General features: G+C 39.0%; 2 protein-coding genes across 3 annotated transcripts; both read left to right on the forward strand.

Annotated features, from left to right (window-relative positions):
- The first annotated feature begins 11,790 nt into the window (after positions 1–11,790).
- Positions 11,791–21,598, forward strand: LOC116204091 (zinc finger CCCH domain-containing protein 19). Its single transcript, XM_031536166.1, has 10 exons — positions 11,791–13,790; positions 13,904–13,983; positions 14,385–14,572; positions 14,797–15,706; positions 15,797–15,924; positions 16,262–16,321; positions 16,403–16,453; positions 17,793–17,863; positions 19,029–19,183; positions 19,582–21,598. The coding sequence occupies exons 1-10, from the start codon at positions 11,953–11,955 to the stop codon at positions 21,246–21,248; spliced, it is 5,148 nt and encodes a 1,715-aa protein (XP_031392026.1). The 5' UTR covers positions 11,791–11,952; the 3' UTR covers positions 21,249–21,598.
- Positions 21,599–21,888: 290 nt separating this feature from the next.
- LOC116204092 lies at positions 21,889–27,090 on the forward strand. 2 transcript variants are annotated; one of them, XM_031536167.1, is made up of 5 exons: positions 21,889–22,149; positions 24,974–25,143; positions 25,625–25,688; positions 26,405–26,474; positions 26,621–27,090. In XM_031536167.1, exons 1-5 carry the CDS (start codon positions 21,891–21,893, stop codon positions 26,739–26,741), a joined length of 684 nt encoding a protein of 227 aa, XP_031392027.1. In that variant the 5' UTR covers positions 21,889–21,890; the 3' UTR covers positions 26,742–27,090. The 2 variants fall into 2 exon arrangements, with proteins under 2 accessions (XP_031392027.1, XP_031392028.1); XM_031536168.1 differs by lacking the exon at positions 21,889–22,149 and adding an exon at positions 23,361–23,858.
- The last annotated feature ends 164 nt before the right edge of the window (positions 27,091–27,254 follow it).

Raw genomic sequence — 27,254 nt, forward strand, 5'->3', positions numbered from 1 at the left:
TTTCAACTGCCCCTTCACGTTCCTAGTTTTTAGTTTTTTTCAAAATAAAGGAAATAATTTAAAAATAAGAATTTTATGTAAGTTATGATCTCAATTAGTATTTTTCTCAAAAATTATGATTTGGTCAAATAAGTCAATGGGTTAATGCCTGTTTTCTTAACAAATGAGGTTGAGTATTATTTCTCCAAACCTTAAAAGATGTGCGTGCATTTTACCTAATTTTTTATTGGAAAAAATTTTAATTTTGGTCATCAATCTTTTGTAGCTACTTTTTTCATCATAATTTTTTTTAGTTCATCTTTTTTAATATTAAACCTTTTTCTTGTAATTCTACCGCTCAATTTTTCATAAAAATGCTCATCCGATATTTTAGAAATAAAATATTTTTAATTTTGAATATTAAAATAATAAAAGGAAAATCATGAACCTATACAAGTTAATGAGAGGGAGCGAGTGTTTAGGCTGTAGGCAATCTTGGAGGAGTAAGGGCAGTGGCAGTTTGCGTTAGGAGCATCAGCACTTGAATTTGTCAGCAAAGAAATGGAAAAAATATCAAGAGATATGGGGTTATTACACATATCCCATGATTTTACCGTTTTTTCAAATCTATTTCATACTTTAAAAATTATCCAAAAAAGTCTATGATTTACATCTTGTTCCAAATTTATCCCATAATTTTAATTTTTTTCTCAAATCTATCATAGGTAAAGGGCCACAGTGGCAAGAATGGGTCAGCTTAAGTTTCATGTCAGCAATATCATTAAATGTTAACGGAGAAATTAATGCCATGATAGATTTGGAACTAGATGTAAACTATGGTTCTTTATAGGTAATTTTTAAAGTATGTGATAGATTTGATAAATAAGTAATACCATGAGATAGATTTGAGAAACGAGTGATATCGTGAGATATCTAGCGTAATAATCCCAAAATATATAGACAATTGTGCCTCAATAGCCACAAATCATGCTTGTGATGTAAGGAATAATGTCGTAAAGTGCAATGGTAGCTGTGATTGTGAAGAGAGACGTTAATAAATATGTGGGCAGGTGACCTCACCTAGGGCAGTGGTGCTCGGCATCGTCCTCTACAGTCACCTCTCTTCTTCGCAAGTTTCCTTTAAATAGTTAGCATCAATCGAGTTGAGTCTACTTATGCCTCAAGTTTCGAATAGATTCATAAGCTTCATGCTATTATTTTAATTATATTATTAATTTTTCTATAATTTAAAAAATATATTTTTATTTCAAGATAGTCATGTCGGTAAGAAATTTAAAGTTGAGGCAAAATTAAATAAAAAATTAAGATAAAAAGAATAGCAAGAAAAGGTTGAGGACCAAAATTAGATCTTTTCTTCATAGTTACTTCGATAACAAGATTTGAATAGAAAAGCAGTCAAAGGTATTGTACGTAATTGAACCAAGAAAAATGAAAAAGATTAAAACAAAAAAGCATTTGAAATAGGATGTAAACGATTAAAAAAAAACGAAAAAGACTAAAACAGACTATCAACCAAACCTAGAGGACCCGATGTATAGTTTTCCCTAAATTATACTAAAATTGCATAATTATATGAAAACTAAGAAATAAAATGTAAATTTCCCAAATCTAATTCTCTCTTTAATTTACTTATTTTTTTGTTAAATGAGCTAAGAAATCGAGTAGACTCGCCATTCAACTTGGGAAAAGAAAATGAACCTAAACTACATTTATATATATATATATAAAAGACGATTTTAATTTACATTTTTAATTAAAATCTATATTTTTGTCATACTGCAAGAGTTTCTAAAACTAAAAATCAAAATCATATCTGCATTATAATTATACTAGACACTGACCCATGCTCGGCACGGCACATATAAAATTGAAGTATTATGTAATTGATTAAAAATGAATCAAAATAAAAGTATTTTACATCATCATTTTTTAGTTTGAGTTTGTGTCAATAATTATTACGTGAGGCTGGAAAACATGAAAGAAAGTAAAGACGAATTCTAAGGGGAGGTTATGCACGGACAATGGGAAGAGAGAGAATGAGAGAAAAAAAAAAAAAAGAAGAGTAGGGACCTTGTGGTAGTTATTTGTGTGAGTGTAATTTAATATGAGTAATTTAGGAAAAGTAAAAGTTATATTCCTCTCTTTTTATAATAGTATATAGATGATGCATCAGTAACTTCTTTGTTCATATATGATATAGGGTGTAAAAACTAAAAAGTAATATTATTTGTGAATACTATTTCTGATATGCACTACTACCTTCTCTATTCATCTTACTTCAATGGAAAAGCATCATCTAAAAAAAAAGTTAATTATACTGGTGGTCCAAAAAGTTTTAATAATGTATCAGGTTGGTCCAAAAAGTTTTTTTTTCTACTTGATGGTACAAAATATTTCAAAGTTGTAATATGATAGTACAAACCGTCAGCTCGCCATTGACTCCGTCAAGTCGTCCTTTACAAAACTGTAAATTTTATACCATAATGTAACTTACGTAAAACATTTTGTACTATTAAGTTACAACTTCAAAACATTTTGTACCATCATGTAACGTCCCACAAATATCTGTTTTGCACCATAAACGTCGGCTTGACGGCGTCAATGGCGAGATGATGGTTTGTACTATCATGTTATAACTTTGAAACATTTTGTACCATCAAATAGCAAAAAAAACTTTTTGGACAAACTTGATACATTATTAAAACTTTTTGGATTACCAATGTAATTTACCCAAAAAAATGAAAAATCAAAACTTGCCACGCCCCAATTTCAAACATGATTTTTATTTTTTTGAGGCGCGACTGGCCTTTAACTGCTGGATAAAGTCTAACAGAAAGCGAAGCCTATCATATATTGCCCATATTTTCTAGTACAAGTCCAAAATTTAAACTCCACATCTATAATAAAATTTCCTTTCTAATGTCCATGAGCAAATAGCTTAATACATCTCAATCCAAACTTTCCATAATGACCAATAATACAATATCCGGTTCATACCAATAGAATCTCCTTAGGAATCTTCAACACTTCGAATACTCCATCACTGCAGTCTAGCTTCTCATTTTATTTTTTTTTTGTAACTCTGAAATTGGTGGGGAATAAGAGTGAACTCATTGCCCAGTAAGTAACTCATCACTCAGTAAGAAATCATGACTCACCTCTACCGGATCAAACATCATATAAAATTTATTTAAACACTTATATTTGTTCATATAAAGAGTAAACTTCATACCATTAACCTTATAGTCATAAATATAGAAATCTAAAATATATGAATATTTCAAAAATCAACTAATAAATTCACATTCCAATAAAATCATATAATGGACTTTATACAATTAATTTAGTAGTTCGATCAATAATTTTTTTTCATAAACTTGATAGAATGATCTCTTTAACGATAATTCCAAATAACTCCATTTGATAGTTCATATAAACATATAATTCATTTGGTAGAAAAGACCTCATAATTAAAAATTTGTAGACGATTAAAATCGAAGTTTTATAATTCACATGAACATATAACTTCCAAAAATGTTCATATACTACATATCCGATAATTCCAAAGATCGATATCAAAATATTTATGTTTACTGTCTTTATACTACGGTGACACTTTGTCCTGTCACACAAACCTTATCAATTTTTGCCCACTGGAAACAGTCTTACCAGTTTTCGCCTACTGGATACGACCCTACCAGCTTTTCCTGGCTGGATATAGCTCTCCCAGCTTTTTCGGCTGGATACGACCCATATAATGAAGTACTGCGATATCCGAAAATGTAGTAGACAAATGAGCCTTAAAATACCATAAACCCGACAATTCACTTTCCAATAATTTCCATAACTGTCAATCCTCATATAGATATGTCAAACTCCAAATAGCTTTTAAGTCGAAAAGGGACTTCACAGTACAAATCATTTTTCTTTTAATAATCATAAATCGATACTTTAATATCGAAATGATTCCCTATATTCAAAATAGTATTATAGGCGTACTTAATAATGATTCAAATAATTATCAATCAATAGTTCAATATCCATAAGTTCGGTACCATTTCGATTAAATAATATTTTATATCAATAAGTGTAGATACTTGATCCTAGTTTCCAAATCGCAAAATCATTCAATAATATAGCAGTTCAAGAATTTTTATAAGATACACAAATAACATTCTAATATTTTACAAATAATATAAGTGAGTTCGAGTTACTTACACGACTATCTAGTTGCTTGCTCACACTTAAAATTCCATACGTGCAATAGTAACTACATTTTGTGGTAACACACTGTCACAACGAACTCCAAGGAAAGGCTTCCAAAATCCTCGACTTCTATATATGCCGTTCGGAATCCAAATTACCATAACAATCCAATGCATTAATCGAGAATCCAAAATCTTATTTCCATAATTCTTATAACTTCATATCCCACTTAGTTCAACTTAGCTCAAAAACCAAACCGTATAGCCAAAAGCTCAGTGACGTCTAGAATTTCAACCTTTCAACTTCTCGTCTCTGATCTAATTCAATATATACACTTATGCCCTAATTCTCAAACAATAGCTCAATGTCGATATCCCCAAATCAATTTGACAAACCAAAAAGTCTACCTAAGCCTCTATTACCGCAACATATAACTCAATGTAATTTTTGTAGTCTCAGGAAGTCCCGAAAGTCGAAATTAGCAAATTACCAAAGGTACGATTTGACCTCACTGTCAAGGCTTTTTGAGTTTGATATCCTAACATCAACACCCATAAACATCCTCGGATCATTTAACCAAAATTCAACACCTTTAAAACGAATTTGCCAGTCAAAAGTCCAAACCGTTCGTAAAATAACATCTCTAACTAGAGAAGACAGAAATCGACTTAACAAACACCAAAATCATACATGACCAGCAAGGAAGATCGAGCTTAAAGAATATGAAAGTGGTTAGTTTTGGAACCGAGGAAAGAAAATTTGATAAACCTTCACATTACGGAAAATATGATAAGTAATATTGCTATTTGAGAAAAATCCCAAAAAATTACCTAAAATAGTATATTCAGACACGAATCTATACGAATAGAAATCACTGTTATCCTATGTCTGAGCGAGCCTGACGAGCCTCCTAAATTTGCTAGTGTGGGTTATTGCGGAGCAGACTTGGACTATGCAATGGCCTAACTTCGGGAGTTCGGTTCCCTGTTTATAAAACTCCAAATACTACAATCTTGGAGTCTCTGGAAAGCTTACAATGTGGACTATGTTTTAGAAACAAACTGCGAGTCAAAATATGAAGGAATCTGTTTGAAATTGCAGGTCGAATTTGACTGTTCATTATGATTTTCAGAAATTTGAAATCACGATTACTTTCAAACTGTATAGTGAAATCCAATTCCTTAAAAAGCCACGCCATTTGAATGATCAGAGGAGCCTAACCGTATCAAATTTTCGAACTAATAACATCTACACGTCAAGCTGCCATTAATGAGCCTCAACCAAGATTTCTCCCTCTAAACTCTTGAAACCATTAATTTAGCAATGAAGATGATGTCATTCTTACCTTCAGGGATGGAACGACCTCTTCCCGAAATCACTACAAGGGATTGATGATCATAGCCTCCTTTAGCAATGTTGTTTCGACCCATATCAGCCCTCTCATTCTCTCTCTCCCTCTCTCTTCTCGCTCGCCCTCCCTCTGTAGATTGTAGCTGAAGGAATGAGATGAGCTGCTATTCATTTGGTGTCCCAATCACACAACGAAATTGATGGAGTCGAGATCCGAGCTTTAAGTCCTGATGGTCTTCGCGATCCGATCCACACGAACAACACTCCAAGTTATCCTGCATGAAAGGACTTCGAAGATGTTCCTCGATTTTCCCCTTCGATACTTAAGTCAGTCTAGTGTTTATTTCAGTGTTGCATTAGAATTAGCAAGACACTCTGTGGACTCACGATCCACAAGCAGAACGATCCACAAAGGGTAAAAAACGAGAAGTGAGAAAATCCTCATGCTTAGGCACTTTCCTGAAGTTTTTAAAGTAATTGAAGAAATTGCATAACGGAGGTCGATACGTATTGATGAAATCTAGGAGTTATTGGAACCACCCCATATGGAATCTAAGCTAATTATGTTCAATACTCGGGTGGCAGGAGCAAGTACATATGTACAAATGGAATTCAAATTTCTCGAGTATTATCAATATGCTCTAGACGCGTTAGTTGACACTGGGGCAACGATCAGTAGTGCAAGACTAAATGCACTACCTGATGACTGATGGAAATTATTGCATAAACCTATTGTCCTTACAATGTATGGGGGAGAAGCTAACATAGAGACCCACGAAGCCACCGATGTTTCTGTTTTTATTAGCAAAGAAAAAATGGTCATTAAAAAGCTTTTGGCATACCTTGAATTAGATGCTAATCTAATTCTTGGCAATGTGTTTCTCAAAGGACTAAAGAAAGTCTTTATTTTGACCAGGGCGACACCTATGTCAAAATTGCAGGTGCTAATATAGAAACTGTCCGATTAAGACTCAAGTTTGGGTTTTATTTGGTAAAGGTTTCTTGGTTTTGTGGTGGTTCTCCATGTGAACGTGCTTTCAGAGTGCGAGCCCAACATGATGAAATTTGGGAAAACCAATTATTTGAAGATGAAAATATGCCTGAAAAATCCCCAAATGATACATTATGGTAACTGATCAAATGAGAAGTAATAGAAAGACATTTTTCTATCATAAAAAGTGTCAACTTATAAGGAACTGGATGAAATAAGTTTCTTATGAAGCTAGCTGATAACTTTAGTAAGGATCCACTGAAGTTATGGAGTCCGAACAACTTCAAGGCCAGAGTTAAAATATCTAGGTACCGTTATCAAATTAATAAATATCACATACACGAAAGAGATGGTCAAGGAATTTGAATAACAAATTCATGAATTGCTCTTGAAAGGCTTGATAAGGGACAATTTCAGTCCTCATTCCACTGCAGCCTTTGTGGTGATAAATAATGTAGAGCAGGTTAGAGGAGAAACTCAGATGGTTATAGACTATAGTCAGCCCAACAAAGCAATCGAGGACGATGGCCATAAGGTTCATATTATGGAGATATTTTGACAGGATAAATCTCAAATAACCTTCCATTTTCTCTAAATTTGACTTGAAAAGTGGATATTGGCAGGTTAAGATGAAAGAAGAGTCTATCCCATTGACAACGTTTAGAGCACTACGAGGTATGTATGAATGGATAGTTATGCCATTTGGATTAAAGAAAGTTTCGGGTATTTTCCAGCGCTAGATAGATGATGCCTTCAAGCACCTCAAAAAGTTTTGCGTAGTCTACCTAGACAATGTGCTAGTCTTCAACCACAATGAAGAAGAGCACATGAGTCATTTAGAACGGTTGACTGATGTCTTCATAAATGAAGGCATGAATTCATTTGAAAGAAATATAGAATGGGTCAAGGAAAGGGTAAACTTTCTCGGTATAGAAGTGGAGAAAGGAAAAATCCCTCTACAAAGCCATATAACTGAAAGTAACAAACTCCAGGATATGAAGCAGGTCCAAAGATTTTGTGGAATTAATAACTATGCTAGAAAGTTCGTAAAAGATCTTTCCAAAAATCTAACTTGATTGTCTAAAAAGACTTCTAACAAGGTAAGCTGCTTTTGGGAAGAAAATGATACTCGAGTAGTAAAAAAAATAAAAAGAATGTGAAGAATTTGCCACCTTTATCTTTACCCTCAGATACTGACGAGTTAGTCCTGGAGATCGATGTTTCAAACGAGTTTTGGGGAGCAGTTTTAAAAATAAAACAAAGCAAATCAGAACATGTTTGTAATTATTGGTCTGGAGCTTTTAAGGGGTAAGAGTTAAACTATCCAATATGAAAAGGAAGTGCTTACTTTAAAAAATGGTATAAAAGTTTTATTTATCTTCCTTACCCCTAAAAAGTTTGAGGTAAATATGACTCGTTGTATATTAAGAGATTTATGAACATGAATCTAAAAGAAACCATACAAACTAGGCTTTTAAGATTATAGGATTTAACTATTACAAGTTTGGCATTAAATATATTCCAAGAAAAAAAAAAGTTAATTCTCTCTTTCGTGTATTATTCTGTCTTGCAGACGGATCCCAAGACAAACCCTAAGAAAAAGGGCATGCTGGGAATGCAAGAAGGTGGGACATTCCCACCTAGATTGTCCTAAGAAGAAGAGAAGAGTTGAGGGCTTTGGGAGCCTTGATCCCCAGAAGGGGGCACCTGGAGTAATACGCTGGAAGTGCCTCAAGTTAGGAAACTACGCAACATATTACCCAAAGAGGAAGAACTAAGAAGGAATGAGTAAAAAGGCTATCCGAAACAAGAAAGCCAAGAAGGCTAGGAAGGACATAGCCAAGAAAATTCCAATTCTTGAACCTTCAAAAGGAGAAAATCCTTGGTTTCTTCGTAAAGATAGATATGAACTAGAGACTTGTTCTAGTGTCATAAAAAACAACAATGATCGGGCTATTAGTCATTTGATAAATCCTTCGAGGGAAGAGATTGATGGAGAAATTCCTAAGAAGGAGTTCAATCTTCTTGGTGAGCTGATGACTCATGTTATGATTCTTAAGATTGAGAAAAATGGGGATTTATTGGGAGAGCCATTTGGAAAGTTTGACTACAAAGTCAAATATTCGGCTCCTCCTTATTTCTACATGAAAGAACCCGTAGTTTGGACATGATGGGGATCTGAGGGTGAAAGTCTTGAAAAACCAATAATGGTTGATGGCAAAAGCCATGAGGAAGCTGAAAGGGTTGATGGCCAATGCCATGTAGAGGATGAAGTCCCAAATGATTATTTGGGATACTACTTGGATCCTAACAACAAAAATAATCTCGATGTTTCTAAAGAATTTACTCTAATATATGTTGAATTAAAGGGTGGTTTAATCAAGAATTTTTTTTTGCAAATCTAGTTTTTTGTTGAGGAAACCCTTTACAAGATCAGGGCCCTAGAAAGGCATCTTCACATCCTGGATAAGAAGAGGAAAGGTTGTTCGAAAATTATGCCCAGAGGCAACGCATCATGGATGATGTTAAGCGTCTTATTCCACTGAAAATCCAATGGGCATCATAAAGAAGAAGAAGAAGAAGAACCCATTGATTTAATGATACATGAGACTCTCTTCCCAACACCATGTCTTCATTGGGAAGATGTAAGGCAGTGGTCGAGATTGAGGTTTTCTCAACTCTCAATGAAAAAAAGGGTTTCCTTTACATAGGGGAAAGCTTGATAGATGTAGTTGAGATTGATCGATCTGACTTTGATCTGTGTAACCAGCTGCCCACTTTAGTAAATAGTGCGCTAGGGGTACTCTTTAAGGTATGTAACTGCTTTCGTTTGCAGTACTAACAAGGAGCGATAATGCAACAAGACCTACGAGTCCTACTAGTATTGAGATCTCAATGTAGCTGAGGTTCACGAGTTGTTCTTTCCACAAGGATAAAAGTATCTGAGGAAACCTATTGGAACGTTTATGAAGCCCACAAGCTCAAATAAAAGGCAATTTGCATCGAATGCTTGAAGGCAGTCCAAGAAGATCTACTCTCCAAACAACGAAAGTATTTCATCTTCTATAACCAACATGGATGAAAGCACGGTCATAACCCACTAGGACAAGGTAGAAAATCTTCTTTTATAGTTATGGTATAGGGGCCTTGAATTGAATGAAGATTAGGCCCAAGACCTTCAAGCTTTGTAAACAGATTGCATAAGTACAAGACAAGCAATTCGATAAGATCCAGGCCCAAAAAGGCCTAAAGGCCCCAGCCTTATAAACGTCAACCACGATGCCATCAAAAACGTGCAACACGAAGAGAATATATTCCCTGCTAGTAGAGATAATAGTACTACAGTTTGTCGGGCAATAATGTTCAGTGTGTGGTGTTTTAGCAAGTACACGAGCATCGGACGCTCTTAGTGCGTCCTATTATCGCATCTATTGTGCACATATTTATTTGTCACTTTGTAATCAACATGTTATATGGTGGGTCGTGTCGTTATGGTTAAAGAATGACCTGGCTAACTGTGCTATGGGCACCAGCCGTGTATAAATAGACGTTCTCTCTTCCTATTTCGAGGAGACAACAAGAGTAAGAGTATGCTAACAATATCAGTATGCTTTTAAAATTCTCTCGTCTCCCATATACCTTTCTGATTTCAAAATAGTATGATATTGTGAGAAGTACACGTGATAAGTCCTCTTGAGTGAGTGGGGCAGTGGTAGCACAAAAGAGTCTCCAATGCCAGTGACGGGCTTGAAACAAAAATGAAAGCTTAGTGGACCCTGAAGCTTCAACCTAAGGTATACGTTTACAAACGATTCCATTGTCTATGCCTTCTAGCTAAAATTGGTTGAACAAAATTTCTCAAGTCTAAGGGAAGATCTATGTGCTCTTCTCGTACTTAGTGATCCCATCTATGCTAAGTACTCTAAAGCCGAGACCAAGGCACGAGAGTATTTAGATAAGGTCTGCACACGATGGAGCATCCTTCCTTAGGGATATTATTGCCTTCAACGATCTCTTAATCAAATATAATACAAGAAACACGAAAAGAGTTGGTGCTTGGGCACGATTCTTTGAAGATCCCAAAGTGAAAATTCCATAGATTATGTAGGAATGTTGTCAAAATCCTGATTGTCTGCATTTAGACCACGGAGATGGGAAGGATTCTATTATTGGTTTACTTAACTCTATATCGAATTGATTAATTTCTGTAAACGCTAAGGTAGATAAGCTATCTAAAAAAGTAAAACGTCTGCTTTTGAATTTAGAGAAATTGACTCTAAGACGGAGTGAATTTGAGGAATTCTTCTTCAAAGGCAAATCAAATCTCAAGAATTTGTGGCCTCATCCTCTTATACCAACGAGTTTGAAAAGGTAAGCAAGGTAAGGCAACAAAGGAAAGAAGGAACACAATCTCTACATGATCCATAGCTCATTGAGTAGTTACTGGATCTTTTATATATATATATATATATATATATATATCTTTTTTCTCATGAGTTATGGTGTGGAAAAATTACTTGATTCGATAAATGAGTTTCATTTTAGAGAGTAGTTGGATTAAAAAAAAATGAGGTCTTGGCATGAAAAGCGTTCTTACACATGAATTAGAACAATTTACTCAAGGTAATGCACCCGACTTAATTGACAAAGAAGAATTTGAAAACAAAATATGGTTTTGTGAATTTACAATGATGATCAACACGTTCATTAATGAGAGATGAATCTTACCAAGATCTAGTTGCTCCGCGTTCTCTCTTTTTCAAGGGTGTGAATGAAAAATTGAAAAGTTTGGGGACTATTGTGAAAAATGAAATTGTTTGAAGAAGGATCCGTGAGCTGCATATAAGAAATGCCTCTAGAGTTCCCCCTTTAGTTAAAATAAACAAATAAATAAATAAAACACAAAGGTGCAATTTAATTAGTCGGGATTCAAATCAATCGATCAATTAAGAGTGGAACTCTTACGATCATGAATTTTCTCTATTTATAATATTCGAATATGAGATGACATTACTTAAGAAAATTCACACTGATAATATTTATTATAATTTAAGTGATAAATTTTTCGATTATAAAGAAAACTCAAGTTTCATACAAAGAATGAGGAATATATTTTTTAGCGAATTCATGTCCCATGAATGAATCCACGATGAAACAACCTTTTATAAATATACCTCTGGAGAAATCCATACTAAAAGGAGAAAAGGAAAATAGGGTGAGAAAAAAAAAAAGGAAAAAAACAAAAACAGTCGCTTTGAGCCGAACATACACAGAGAGCCCTCACCTCGCATCACACAAACAGAGAACACAGCTCGCTTCCTCCCTGCAAACAAAATAAGAACATAACGAAAATTAGGGTTTTAATCCCAACGCCCCTTTCTATCCCAATTACCTGTTGAATTCCCATGGAAGCCGAGGAAGACGACACCTTGAAGACCTCGCCCGAACCCTCGCTCCCGGACCCGGAGGGTTCTACGGCCCCTGGCCCGCCCCAGCCGGAGCTCGGACCGGCCGCTGCGCATTGCGAGCCTGAGCCTGCTCCCCAATCGGAGGACCCCCCGCGCTATGATGTGCAGCAGTCCTTGCCCGGTAAAGACGGTGGTGGAAGCTCGGAACTTGGAGGTGAGGAGGTGATTTGCCATAGGAGCGAGGCGGCTGCTTGCATGGACGAGTCTACAGCGACAGCGGAAGGGGAATTGGTGGCTGAGAAGGAGGACGACGGTGCAGCGCGTGGTGGGGGTGATGTAGTGGTTGGGGAGAGCTGGACGGTTGTGGCAGCGGCTGCTTCTCCCCAGGGGCAATCGCCACAGCTAGTGTCTGAGAGGGATGGTGGCCATGAGGTTGGGGGAGAGGACAGCGAGGCGGCTGCAGATGTGACTGTGAGCGAACCTACCGGAGCTGTGGTGGACAACCGGGTGGTTGAAGAGAGAGGTAAGGAGACTGTTGATGTAGCTGATAAGGGCGTAGAAGAGGAGACGGAAGAGGGTCATATGAAGGAGGTGGATGACCACAGCGAGCCTGCGACAGAGGAAACGAAGCCAGAGGCAACTGAGGAAAAAGAGCCTCTTCATTCGGAAGCAGCAGCCGACGGAATGGAGACTGCCCATGAGAAGGCTGACAGAGACGGTGCAGAGGCTGTTGAGCATGTCCCTGAAGTGGCAGAGGTTGCGGGACTGGGTCAAAAGGAGGAGGTTAAGGAGGGAGCTGCGGCAGTAAATGTTGTTCATTTAGAGTCTGACGGGCATGGAGCATCAGCTTTGAAAGAATCGGCAGAGGAAAGCACAGAGGCCTCTGGTGCTGTGAAGGACTCGACAGCCACTGACACGGTGGACGTGGAAGCAGCTGAGGATGATACGATGGCAGTGGCCGAGGAGGCTGCTGGGGAAAACAGAAAGGTTGATGTAGAGATGAAAAAGACTGAGGATAATATGGTGGGTAGTGGTGATGAGGCAGACAAGGCTGCGATGGACATGGTGGCAGAGGCCGAGGAGGCTGCTAGGGTCAACAGAAAGGTTGATGATGATATGGTGGACGTGAAGATGGAAAAGGTTGAGGATGATATGGTGGCTGGTGAGGACAAGGTAGACGAGGCTGCTTTGGACATGGTGGCAGAGGCCGAGGAGGTTGCTAGGGACAACAGAAAGGTTGACGATGACATGGTGGAGGCAGAGATGAAGACAACTGAGAGTAATATGGTTGCTGGCGGTAATGAGGCACACGGGGGGGTTGCGATGGACATGGTGGCAGAGGCTGAGGAGCCTGCTAAGGACAGTAGACAGGTTGATGAGGTAGAGAAAACGACTGAGAATAATATGGTGTCTCGCAATGACGAGGCAAATGAGGCTGCGATGGACAATAAGGAGGTCGGCGAGGACGTGGTGGAAGAGGCACACGATGCTGCGATGGACAATAGGGAGGTTGATGAGAACGTGGAGGAGGAGGAGGCAGATGAGTCCGCGATGGACAAGAGGGAGTTTGACGAGGATGTAGCAGAGGAGGCGGAGGCAGAAGCGGATGCAGATGAGGATATGGGGGCCCTCCATGAGGATACAGATGCTACGGAAGAAACTGATGCTACAGAAGAGGCAGAGAAAGCGGAGGAAGTGAGTAGAAGTGGTATGAAGAGAAAGCGGGGAAGAGCTCCTAAGGCCAGCACTCCGAGGACTCCTTCACGGAAGAAGATGGAAGAGGATGTATGTTTTGTTTGCTTTGATGGGGGTGATCTTGTGCTCTGTGATCGCAGGTGAGACTGCTTACTATAATGTTATTCAATAAGTCCACATAAAAGATGCATCTCGGGCTTTATATATTTAATTAATTGAAGAAGTTTATTGTTTTTGTTTTTCCAATACTCAGGGGATGCCCCAAGGCGTATCATCCTTCATGCGTAAACCGCGATGAGGCTTTCTTTCGCACTAAAGGGCAGTGGAACTGCGGTAAGTTGTGGTATAGTTTTTGTTAGATGTTGGTGTTGCATTTTCTACTGGGAAAGTAGGACATGAAAGCAGCAGCTTTATGGATTTAAGTATTCTACATGGCGATTGTATGGACGTCTCTAATGCCTACCTGTTTGCTATTGTCTATCTGTCAATGAAAATGAACCCAAAAAAATAAAAGAAAAAAGAAAGAATAAATGAAATAATGAGATAGAAGGGGAAAAAAGGGGATCCCTGAATCAGTAAACTTTACCTATTTGAGTAATGAAACATAGTATTCACCTTGTAGTTGTGCTCATATCTAATTCTTATTGGTACTTCAACATTAATTTTCAAAGTTCTCAATATCTTGATCCCCTATTCGCTTGTCTAATATAATTTTGCTAATCCCATGAATTCAGGTTGGCACCTTTGCAGCAACTGTGGAAAGAATGCTTATTACATGTGTTATACATGTACGTATTCCCTGTGTAAGACTTGCATCAGAGGTGGCTCCATCTCTTGCATCAGAAGAAACAAGGGATTCTGCCGGACATGCATGAAAACAATTACAATGATTGAAAATAATTCGAAGGGAGATGATGACATGGTACATGGTCATTCTTTTTTATTTTCGTTCTGTCGAGAGTCCTTCAATGGACAATCCATCTGTTCTTTGCTTGTTAGGCCAGTTAAGAAAGTTTTGGTCATTCTGTTTTTCTGTTATGGAAATGTCATGGATTCTTGTCTTTTTCATGTGGCGCTATGGGTTCTTCTCTACTTGGTTGACAATATTGCTTTTAGTTAACATTTGCTACTTTTGTATGCTTGCAGGAGCAAGTAGATTTTGATGACAAGAGCAGCTGGGAGTATCTATTCAAGGATTACTACCTGGATCTGAAAGAAAGGTTGTCTCTAACTCCAGAGGAACTTGCAAAGGCTACAAACCTGTGGAAAGGATCTGCCGGACTATCAGGGAAACGAGATTCTCCTCATGAGGCCGCTGATGATTCAGAGAATTCTGCTGGAGACACGGGAGTAACTGTCCCCAAAAGAAGGCAGTCCAAGAGACGGGCGAAATCCCATACCAAAGGAAGGGATTTACGAGTCAGATCAGATCAAGTTGGTTCTGGAAAGAGTTCTATTGATGATAATTCAGAATGGGCTTCAAAAGAACTTTTGGAGTTTGTTATGCACATGAGAAATGGAGACGGATCAATTCTATCTCAATATGATGTACAAGCCCTACTGCTGGACTATATTAAAAGTAACAAACTCCGTGATCCCAAGCGCAAAAGTCAAATACTTTGTGATCAAAGGCTTCAAAATCTGTTTGGAAAACCGCGTGTTGGGCATTTTGAGATGTTAAAGCTTCTTGAATCTCATTATTTTATAAAAGAGGATGCAGATGATCTTCGAGGTACTTTTGTTGATACTGATGCTAATCAGTCGGAGGTAGATGGGAATTTTGATGTTTCACAAAAGGCTGGTAGAGACAAGAGACGTAAGACACGTAAAAAGGGTGATGAGAGAGGACTTCTGTCAAACCGGGATGATTATGCAGCCATTGACACTCACAACATTACCTTAATCTATTTACGTCGTAATCTGTTGGAGGATCTCATTGAAGATGCTGAAACATTTCATGACAAAGTTGTTGGTGCATTTGTGAGAATTAGAATTACCAGCAGCAATCCTGGCAGTAATCAAAAGCAAGATCTATACAGACTCGTCCCTGTTGTTGGTAAGATATTGTCCTTCTTCCACACTTGGAAGTCTAAAACTCAAGGAGTAGCTGCTAACAAGTTTTCCAAATTTTCTGGATATGATACAGGTACAAGTAAAGCCGCCGAGCAATATAAAGTTGGGAAGAGGATGACTGATTTTCTTTTGGAAATATTGAATTTGGACAAGACAGAGGTTATAACAATTGATATAATCTCTAACCAAGAGTTCACTGAGGTAATCAGACATTTGCTTTATGCTTCTATAATCCACGTGGGATTTGGATTTGCTTGTCATTCTAGTCTTCATAGGGATTGACAAGATAAGATTACAATAGATATTGAAACGTTGGACACAATGAGTTTGATTTTGTGTTGGATAGAAAGCAATGCATTGGGTGGTGGGATTCCAATACTGGGTTCTAGTAACTTTGTCTTTGCAAGAATTCAATCTGATCTTCAGTAGCTTTTCCTGGGGTTTGAATTTTGCAACAGAAGATTGTTTTAATTGATCTACTGATGAAATTCTGGCTACTGGTTATATGACATCATTGAATGTATTGCTCTTACGCTAGGATGAATGCAAGCGCTTAAGGCAGAGCATCAAATGTGGGCTTCTCAACCGATTGACTGTGGTAATGTTTCTGCAGAAGATAGCTTTTATGATTTCCCTTTATTAGGATTATTCTCTTAACTTTAATTATGGATTTCTGTAGGGTGATATACAGGAAAAAGCCATGGCACTGCAGACAGTGAGAGTCAAAGATGTAATTTTCCTTCCTTTAGTACAGCTAATTTTTGTCAGCATTTGCTGTTATCTTGATGCAATATTGAAACTTACTCAGTGGGAATGCTCTTCGTTTGGACTTGCATTTTCATGTCATCCTATATATATGTATATATATATGTATTAAGCCTTGTTTGATTCATACCCTGTTGCTTGAGCCTTGCTTCAGTCGAAATCTATTGTTCCAGTAATGACACTCTTATTCCTGTCCTCGATAGATTGTACAGCTATTATACACATGCAAAACTGAGGCGTTTTCAGTAGTTATGCTTGAAATGGATAAATATGAGCTAGTTTTCTGTATGGAAAAGGTCAAGAATCCTCTTATGGTGGCAGTGTTGTCGACTGATTGTTGCTGAAGTGCTCTTCCCGGAAAAAAAATTGATTGTTGTCTCATGGCGAGGAGTTATTTGTCTGAGGCAACCAGGAGATAAGACTTCCAAACACAATTTAAGACTATGAATTGGATGGATTAGTGGTCATTGTGATTAAGTTAAAATAAGGCTTCAATTGCTGGATTGTTAATGGACAAAGTGATATCCATGTTGGATTCATTCTTTCTATTGATTGCAGTCATGTCAACCTAGGTATGACTTGATTAAGCATTCTTGTCCCTTGCCAAAGATATTGGCCATTCTCAGTCTGATGAAGCCAGCAGAATAATCCCTGCCTTTGTTTGGAAGATGCTCTGGCAACTCAATTTGGGGACTAAGGATCGTGCAATTTTAACATACGTCAGTTACCATGAGGCCTGACACTGGCTATGCTAGAGCAAGACCATTTCCAAATTGTATCCCATTCGGATCCTTTAGAAGCTCTTGTTGGCTGAATTTTGGATGGTCTTTATTGGATCTCATCGAACTTAAAAAGAAAAATAAGCCTCGTTTTATGGTGTTGTTACATATGGGCAAGGGCTATTATTGATGGAGTTGTTTAATCCTCTTTATTTACTCCTCTAAAATTGTTGATTTTCAAATTGAGATTTGAAAGCAATGTTGTCTTCTTTAGGCTCTCTTGATGATGCAATGTACTGTTGCACATCTTATATGAATTAAAACATAACAGAGAGTTCTTTCAGTTTGTTTATATGATGAGCCCGTGTATATGATTTAGCCGATGCATGTTATTTGGCACGTAGCATTATCTTTCATCCTGCATGCTGATCATGTATTTGAATAGACTACTGCATTCAACTCTCTTATTTGCATAATATGTGCATTGTCTTTACAACTACTCAGCTTCCTTGGTATAACTGCCCAGCCCCCTGAAATGTTAATCGTCCATCTTACTTTCATGGAACTGCTTTTGTTTATATGCAGTGGTTGGAGTCAGAGACAGTTCGACTCAGTCATCTTCGCGATCGAGCAAGTGACATGGGCCGCAGAAAAGAATATCCTTGCATTTTCAGCCATATAGTTATCTATTGACATTCAGCACTGCTTTTTTTAGGCACGCCAATTTGTGTCAATCGCTTTGCAGTTTCTACAATTTCCCCCTCTCCTGTAATTTGATGGCTAGAAAAAGTACTAAGCAATCAGGAAAATCAGCTAGAAACTCAAATTATTAGTTGATACAGCCAAGTATACTGATTCCCCCATCTTTTGCTCCATCAGTGCTTGCATGTGATTTGCCATAGGAGGCGCTTTTAAGGTTGGTTTTGCAGGACAAGAGAACATTTTGGAGGACATTTTGGATTCTCTTTCAGAGAAAGGATGAATGTGGAGGCTAGTGGCTGCACTATCCCGGCATAGCCTGCTATACAGAAGTGATGTCTTTTTGCTTGGTTCAGGTTGACTGTTGACTTGTGTACAGTCTGACAAAAGTGATTAACTTGATGTCGTAAATGAAGAAATTGGCTCGTGGATGATTAGGTATATAAATGGAAAAATTGCATGGGGAAAATTTTTACAGTTAGTCCAGATGATGAAAATAGGAGACACTACCAGCCCACTAAATTGAAGAAGTGATATATTTGGGTGTTTTTTCTGTTGTAAGCAATAAGCAATTTTGAGACTTTGAGCCACTTGGAGGCATGCTTACTGTTGTAAGCAGTAGTCTATGATTTTCTGAAAAGGACATCAGTGGTTGTCTATGAAGAAAATCAGAGAGGATTGATTGCTTGATTCTGGGGGTCAGTTGCAGGTGGAGGATTATAAGATAGGTTGAGTTTGTGTCTATAAGGGAGAAACCATAGCTTCAATTTTCAGCTCGTGATGATCTCTGTCATATTGATAATTTGTACTTCTAATGGTTGACTGGAATTGAATATAGAAAGCTCAAGTTGCAATAATTTACCAATGACATGGGATAAATGGTCAGTCCACCAGAAGTTTATTTGCAAGGAAACATGTCAAAAGTTGTAATGGTGGTTGTCATCTCTCTCAATAAAAGGTTTTCGTTTACATATCTCAGACTGTGATTGTGATTGTTTAGTTAAGGTGCGATTTACCGCTTATTATGCATTTTTTCTAAATGCTTCCATTCCTCTACATTGCATGGAGCCATTCTACTGCTTATATAGATAATACCTAAGTTATCCTTGACTCTTGATCCACGCTCAGAGAATGTGTAGAAAAACTGCAGCTGTTAAAGACGCCTGAAGAGCGCCAGCGCAGGCTCGAGGAGATTCCTGAGATACATGTAGACCCAAAGATGGATCCTTCACACGAGTCCGAAGAAGATGAAGCCGAAGCAGATGATAAACGACAGGGTACCTCTTTATACCTCACGAATCTTCAAGCCCAATAATTTACTTTGTGCTTTCTTCAAGTTCTCGCAGTATCTCGTGCTTTGAATCCACAACTTGCAAGAATTGGCTTAACATATTAGAGATTTACATTAAAATTGAAGTCAGGTTAAAAATGGATGCTCTGTCTAAAAGCAGCATCGCAACCATTTTTGACGTACAGAAAATCCATAATTAATTCTTACTTTGAAATGCATAGTTAATTCTTAATTTTTTATCATGATGTTTTTGTGAAAGCCCATTACAGACAACTTACATTATTTAGTTCCATCCTATTCAACTTCTGCATTCTCTGAACTGGTTAGTTCCTGAAAATAGTTGATTCCCAGTGGGTTGTGACAATTCTGTGTTTTTTGCTGTAGAAAACTATGTTGGAGGGGCAAGAGGTACTACTAGCTTCAGAGGGAGGGAGCCAATCTCTCCCCAGAAAGGCGGGTCCACTTCATATGATTCCTGGAGCAGTGGCACTAGGACCACTCCAATGACTCCGAGCCGAGAGTTGAGTAGGAACCTCTCTAGCAGAGGCTTCCCTGCTAGAGGAGATGACTATCGTGCAGAGGCTGTGAATGGGAGCTCTTCGTGGAGTCAGGTGAAAGAACGAGAGACTTCGTATCACCTGAGCAGTCGGAGTAACATGAACATGCATGTCTCTTCTTCTGCACCCGAGGTTGGTGCTAGTCGGATCACAAGCAGCGCTGCTGTTCCTGAGAGTCAATCTGTTGGGGCCTCACAGTCTGCTCCTAAGATCAACGAGACCGAGAAGATCTGGCATTACCAGGATCCAGCAGGGAAGATCCATGGGCCATTTTCGATGGTGCAGCTCCGCAAGTGGAACAACACGGGTTACTTCCCTGTTGATTTAAGGATCTGGAAGACAACCGAGGGGCAGGAAGAGTCAATACTCTTAACAGATGCACTGAATGGGAAGTTCCACAGAGATCCGCCCTCTCGGTCTAACTCGGAACAGAATCGGGGCACTTTGGTGGGGAGAGCTTCAGTTGAGATTCCGAGACATTTGGGCGGTGAATGGGGTTCTTCTGGTTTTGGCACGAACCTTCCCTCACCTACACCGGGCCAAGCTACTACTACCCTGACGAAGAGTGTGAATATGTTCTCGTCGGGCAATGGAGGGGCGCAGGCTCCCACCTTGGCTTCTAGTGCTTTGAACAGCTTAAGCCAGGTTGTTCAGAAGCCCGAAATGGGTATGCTTTTGGGATCTTCCATTAGCGCTCCTTCTCAAATGCACTTACAAGCGACAGTTCCAGGAGGAGATTCTTACTCGAACCAAGTTGTGGGCCTTCATAATTTGGTTCAGGCTGTTGTGAGGAATCAAAATCAGAATCCTATTCAGGCCGAAGCAGTAGCGCCATCATCAGCACATAAGTCAGAGCCCGTAAACATGCCCTCACAGACTCAAGTGCAGGGCCCGTGGACAACCAATAGTGGGGCAGTGCCTTCTATCCCAAGCTTTGCTTCGCATGGCTCCTCTAGTGTTCCCCTCCCTAACATGAACTGGCCTGTTGGTAATAACAGTAATATTAGCAACAATGCCACCAACAACTACAATGCGACGACTCAGAACATGGGTTGGACTCCTATGCCAGGCAATGCTGGTTGGACTGCTGCCCCCGTCCCTGGAAATACCACCATGAATTGGGGGGCCCAAACTCAAGGGGCGCCTTCAGGGAACCCTTCCTGGCTGACCCAGGGGCAGGTTCAGGCTCCAGGAAACCCCACTCAGATGGGGTGGGCCTCAACTGGGAACCCTAACCCAGGTTTCACTGCACCAGGGCAAGGGCCTGCACCTGCAGGTTCTAACTCTACCAACTGGGCTTCATCCGGGAATCAGAATGGAGATGGCTACCAGAGGAATAGAGCATGGAGTAGGCAGTCTTCGTTTGGTAGTGGAGGCGGAAGCGGAGGTGGAGGTGGAGGTGGAGGGTCTTCGAGGATGGGTGGGTGGTGCCGGTTCTTCCGAGAGAATGGGCACTGCAAAAAGGGAGCGTCGTGCAATTACAGGCATACATAGGAGTTCTAGCAGTTCCTTTTTTTGGTTTTCTGAATTTGGTAGCAGGGCTAAATTAGTTTTAGTTTAGCATATCAGTCTCAGAGGGGAGAGGGAAATAATAATAATTTGACAATGTTAGTTTAGTTATGTACAGTTAATCAAATGTTTGTTCGAAGATAGGCTCTCATCATTATCTGATGATTATGTGAATCTTTTTATATGTACATGTGGTAGCAGTGGTCCATTCGTCTATGCGACCACCTGAATAATGGTTAGCATTGATCTTTCCCGATATGATGGTACAAAGTCGAAAGTGAGATTGTAGGGGCTCAATCTCCGACTGAATTTAGTAATCTGAATGTCATTTGATAGACTTAATGTATGTCCTTTGTTCACCCGTCAATCAATTACGTATCATGCAAGGAAAAGAGTTTTTTCTTAATTTCAAAGTTTTCTTGAGAGACAAAGAAGATAAATTTATGTAAGAAAAAGGTTTTAAATTTATAATTTAAATTTTTTTATCGTCAAAAAGAAATATGAGATTTTGGCCTCTTTTTTTTTTTTGGTTGAGATTTTGTCGATATGTCTAAGAGTATCTGATAAATGCTGTAGCAACCTATAGTAACTCAATGAAACAGAGACAGAGAGAGCGTGAGAGAGAGAATGTGCGAGTTGCAATGGAAGATGGGAGCTGAAGAAGCGGAGCTGAAAATGCAGGCTGACGAAGCCGGAGAAGGTCCTCGGTCGCCTCCTCAACCCCCGAAGCCAAACCCGAACCCTGATCCCACCAGCAGCCCCACCAGACCTGTCGAAGTAGGATACAATAGCAAGTCTTGCAAGGGCTGCCTCTACTACTCCTCCTTCAAGAAGTCCAAATCTAAGCCGCCAACTTGCATCGGCATCTCTCGGTCATTACAAGAAGGTGTCATCTTTGATCTTCTCTTGGCCATTTCCCCTCTCTTCTTATGCTGTCTAAGGACATATACTCAACTTTTACAATCAAAACGATACGAACTGGACATAGTGTACCTCCCTCTTTATCTTTCACATGGCACATGCTTCACTTTTTTTGATACGTTGTGTAAGGACATATATTCAACTTCTACAATCGAAATGATACAAAGAACTAAAATTCTACCGGACATAGTGTGCCTCCCACTTTATCTTTCACATGGCACATGCTTCACTTTTTTTGATTCGTTGTGTAAGGACATATATTCAACTTCTACAATTGAAACGATACAAAGAACTAAAATTCTACCGGACGACCAAACAAAAAATATATGAGGCAACGCCAATATCCCCAAGAGTGACTGCTAAATTCTCGGTTTAATTACCAACATGTACTAGTTTAAGTAGTTCAACGCTTATTCCCCTTAAACAAGGTCTTGGGTTCAAGTATTGTGAATGAAAAAATATATGCTGGAAAAGCATTACCTCTTAGTGAGCCGATTCGACTTGAATTGAATTACGATAAATGACACAATATTATAGTGCCACCGAGTTCATAAAAGTCCAAAAGTCCCTAGATTGCAGAAGTCTAAAGGTTATAATTTACGAAAGTCTGAAAGATTCAAATTGATGGAAGTCCAATGGTCCTAACTCACTGAAATCCAAACATCTCTATTTTGCTACTAGACGATGATAATATTTGCTCTCTGGATTTTCTTAATTTTGGAGTTTGTCGTTGCTAATAGACCACCGAGGTGCTCATATGAAAAAGGATTTAGTCGGTTTCTTGATGATGACTTTTAAGGTGATGAGGTTATGATTTGTTATTTTGATGTTGCTAGTTGTAAACTTCTCCATTTTCAATAGACGACTTACTGTTTCATAGGATGAACGAGATGATAGAGATGCACTTTTTCATTATTGTTATTATATTATTATCTTTCGAATTTATGATATTTTGATGAACGTAGACAGTCATTCTATTTGAATAGTAGTTGAAATGATTATCTACAGTTGATTAGTTGATTGTCGTAGTAATTCTAATCTGCACATATGTATGGTCATTTCCCCTGGTTCTCATAATAAACATATTTTGCAGCAACTCATGAATCATAATTTGATCGACATGTAGAACATAAATAAAGCTTTCTGAAAATGATTTTCTAGAATAATAAATAAATAAAAGAAATTACAAGTTCGCCTCGGCCTCGTTTCGTGGTGACCGTCAACCTGTGTTATTGGTCTGCCGTACGTCCGTGTGAGGTGAGGCCGAGGGTGTGGGTTCGTTCCATGTCGCAGCGCAGAAACACTGAGGCGGTCGTCTGAGGAAGTCCCCACCAATCCATGGTCATCGCATCAGACATGGACTAACTTGTCCTGATTTCCCTGTCGTTTCCATTGATGTATACACAGAGCGTGAGAGAGAGAGAGAGAGAACAATTTGGTAGTTGCAGGCCAAAATGGGAGCTGAGGAGGAACTGAAAATGCAGTCGGACGAAGCCGTAGAAGGCCCTCCATCTCCACCAAATCCAAACCCTAACCCTAGCAGCCCCACCAGACCAGTCGGAGGAGGAGGATACAAGGGCAAGTCTTGCAAGGGCTGCCTCTACTACTCCTCCGTCCAGAAGTCTAAATCTAAGCGGCCCACTTGCGTTGGCATCTCCCGATCCCTCCAGCAAGGTCTCCTCGCCACTCTTTGATCTTTTCTCTATCATTTCCCCTCTTTTCCGCTCGCTTCTCTTCTTTCTCATGCTGTGTCCTGCATTTGGCTGCTCAAGAATTTGGAAGAAAAAGGAGAACTCAAGAATCCATGCATGCGGACGATTTGCAGTGGCTTTTGATCTGCGGATGCTACCTGTGTTGCCGTATGATTGATTGGATGCATTGAATTTGATGGGTGTCAGCTGCCGGTGATATCTGGCATTAATTCCCCCTGTCTGGAGTGCCCATCTTCTCAAGATTAGAAAAAGAACAAACCCATTATTGCTTTTCTCCATGTTTTGCTCTAAATATTTGATCTTGTAGCTAAATTTTTCAAGAGCCGTAAAGCTCATCGGCGAACTGCCAATGCTTGTGTGCATTGGCTTACGATAATTGTTGGTTGCTTGATAGACCTATTGCATATCATGTGCTTACTTCCAGTATTTGTGGCACATATCAGACACTAGTGTGAGTTGCAGATACGAGTTTGAGAGGAGGGATGAAGATTCTGGTCCTATCTGTTCAAAATTTTTCCCCAACTGTAGGAAGTTCCGATGCTCGTTGGTTATTTCTTTTGATGTCGGAGCTGCTTATGATCCAGAATAAATTTCTTATTCTCTAGATTTGGCAAATGCACTAGGAAGGTGAATTATTTGCATGTGGGCATCTTTTTTGTTTTTGGTTTCGGGTTGGTTTTGTCCTTTATATGCAAATCATTCACGTTTTATGTTCTTTTGAATATGGTCATCTTAGAACATTAGACCATATATCCTCAAGTGGCTGCTGGACCGTGTGATAGCTGCTACTTGCTTTTGCTGGTTTTCATAGGTATTGGTCACAGCTCCGCATGTTGCAGTTTTCTGGTGAATTTCTTGTAGGGAACTTTCTAACAAGGTTAACTGAAAGAGTACTTGGATTCACATCCTGCTATTTGGTGTTTTAAGGATTGTTTTAAATTTGTGGGATATAAGCACCATCCCGAAGCTTTATAACTGTTTTACTTGTCTAGCTTATAAATCCTGTCTGGAGCTTGATGAATCATGGGGTGCAAGTATAAGTTTCTTCATGTGCTAATCTCTTAATTTTTTAACCAGTTCCCAGGTACATAGTTGGAGAGACTGAATTACAAGCTTCTAAAGAAGGCCGCGGTCTTTCGGACTTTAGGTATGCTTGTGTTGGTTATTCAATCTTCCTGGAGAAGAATGCGCAATCTTCGGATCAACAGACTAAGCAAGCTGAGCTTCCCTTCTGTGTTGGCCTTGAGGTATCAATTCTTCAGTCTTGGCTTCTTTTTCTTCTTCATTGTTTTGAAAGCTTTTTCTAACGCATCGGTGTACTTGCATATACCAGCCTGGGTTAGTGTTGGGTATTTTATCTGATGCGAAGCTCGAAATATTTCTTTTGCTTGATGAGCTGCAAATTGACCTTTCTTGTCTAGGAGGTTTCTATATTTTAGGCCAAGTCTTGAGAGTTAGCTGGATCTTGTTCAAACCTAGAGGCAGTTAGTATTATGCTATGTTAAACATTTTCAATAATTGTTGCGACAGTTCTCTTTTTTAGCTTCTGATTGGATATGCTCAGTGAGGGATTAAGCCTTCCGCATAAGAATCAACAGCTAATGTGCTTGCATCTTCTTTTGGCATGGTCTCTCTCTCATAGATTCTAGCATCAGTTTAAGCCTAACCTTCTTGTTACTTAATTTTCCTTTTCAATCATCAAATGTGAAAATTGGACTTGTATTTCAGGTACTGCTGGATAAAAGAACTACACCTGCTCCACAGGTTCAAGAACATGCTCATAAACGTGACGGTGAGTTGTTTAATTCTTTTGTCGTTTTCTTTTTTCCTCTTTTTCCGGGGGAGGGTGGTGGGGGTGCTTTTTCTTGTTTGACTGCATTTCTTGTGTATATGAGCCTCTTCTTGCAATTGTCCTGCGTGTTGAACTTTGTCTTTGGATTTCATAGTTTTCTTAGGGGATTCCCATTAATAGCAACGTTTTGATTGTTGCTTGCTCTCATCCTCCTCATTTCAAACAAATGCTCTCTTGCCCCTGCTCTCATGCCATTCATTTACCATGCTCTCCTTTTTTTTGAGCAGTTTCTTTAACCTTCTTTTGAGTTTTTATCATCTGTACTATTGGATCTTGTTGCTGTCTTATTCTGGTTATAAGTTGGGGGACTAGCTTTTTATTAAGAAAGGGGAAAATATGCCTAGAGAGTTATTTAGGCGAACCAATCTTTACATTGGCGATGCTTTTCTCTCGTTAACGAAGTTGGCAGTATTCAAATATCTTACTGTTGATGGTAGTACCATACGATTAGCTTGACCTTATAATCAATTTTCCTCTTTGATGCCATAACTTAGATTTTGATGGGGAGGGTCCTCCAGTAATTATAGCAGACAAATCTTTTTCTTGCTAGAAATGAGAATTTCTTAAAAGGAACTATTCTGGCCCTCAATCGGAGTTTAAATTGTATGGTTTGCTAATTTCTTATTTTTGGCTTGAATTTGCTATTTTTGCTGCAGATGGACATGCCATTCCTCAAAGACAAACCTATAAACCAAGTAGTTCTACTGGAGATGACTATGCGAGCAGGCATGTTCCTTTTCTTAGACTATCTCCCTCTTCTGTTTTAAATAACCAAGAGTTCCAGTTGCTTATTTATTTACATGAAAAGAAACGAAGAAAGTTCATCAAAAAACCGAGATCTTGAGACTCTACTTTATCAAACCATGTTGCAGGTTCATGAGAAATGCAAGCCTTGTTGCTTCTGGTGTCGCGAGAAATGTGAACAAAGTCCAGAACTACATAAAGGAGACCGTGGATGACATTCTCTCTCCTTACCGAAGGCCGCCCAAGTAAAAGAAAAGGCTTCATGCATGAGAAATTGGAATCGGCCTTCGGCGCTTCCCCAATCTTGCCTGCATTCCTAATGTTCCGATGGTGTTTAGTCATAAACGGGATGTGCAGCCTCCTTTCTTCCAATGTCCCCGTGATGTTAATAAACAAATTTTGATGTTCTTTTTTTATAAGTGCAATTTAGTCTCAAATACTTCCATCGAAGTTACGAATGACAAAACCAGTTGAGATTACATTACTTCAACTAGAAATTAGTGGGAATCGTTTCTCACTACTCTCCTAGGCTTGACCTGGTCGAGTCGATTCAACCACCATTTGATCTATGGACCCCTTTGGACACTATTATTTTACATGGCCTACTAAGCCTATGCCTACGTCAGGGATGGAAGGTGGACATGACAAAGCATGGGAGGTTGCATATCCACCGGGACCATTCATTCTTTCCATCATGATGTGTGACTATGAGGTGTTGGGTAGTGTGACTGGACTCATCACTGGCAATCCCAGGCTTGCGAG

Source organism: Punica granatum, chromosome 4 (genome assembly GCF_007655135.1).
Source record: "Punica granatum isolate Tunisia-2019 chromosome 4, ASM765513v2, whole genome shotgun sequence".
Taxonomy (NCBI): Eukaryota; Viridiplantae; Streptophyta; class Magnoliopsida; order Myrtales; family Lythraceae; genus Punica; species Punica granatum.

Excerpts from the sequence above, each read along its gene's own strand:
- LOC116204091 (XM_031536166.1), top strand. The coding sequence starts at position 11,953 with ATGGAAGCCGAGGAAGACGACACCTTGAAGACCTCGCCCGAACCCTCG. Across the intron at positions 13,984-14,384 it reads TAAAGGGCAGTGGAACTGCG|GTTGGCACCTTTGCAGCAAC; the intron begins GTAAGTTGTGGT and ends CCATGAATTCAG. Across the intron at positions 16,454-17,792 it reads AGACAGTGAGAGTCAAAGAT|TGGTTGGAGTCAGAGACAGT; the intron begins GTAATTTTCCTT and ends GTTTATATGCAG.
- LOC116204092 (XM_031536167.1), top strand. The coding sequence starts at position 21,891 with ATGTGCGAGTTGCAATGGAAGATGGGAGCTGAAGAAGCGGAGCTGAAA. Across the intron at positions 22,150-24,973 it reads CTCTCGGTCATTACAAGAAG|TTCCCAGGTACATAGTTGGA; the intron begins GTGTCATCTTTG and ends TTTTTTAACCAG. Across the intron at positions 25,689-26,404 it reads ACATGCTCATAAACGTGACG|ATGGACATGCCATTCCTCAA; the intron begins GTGAGTTGTTTA and ends TTTTTGCTGCAG.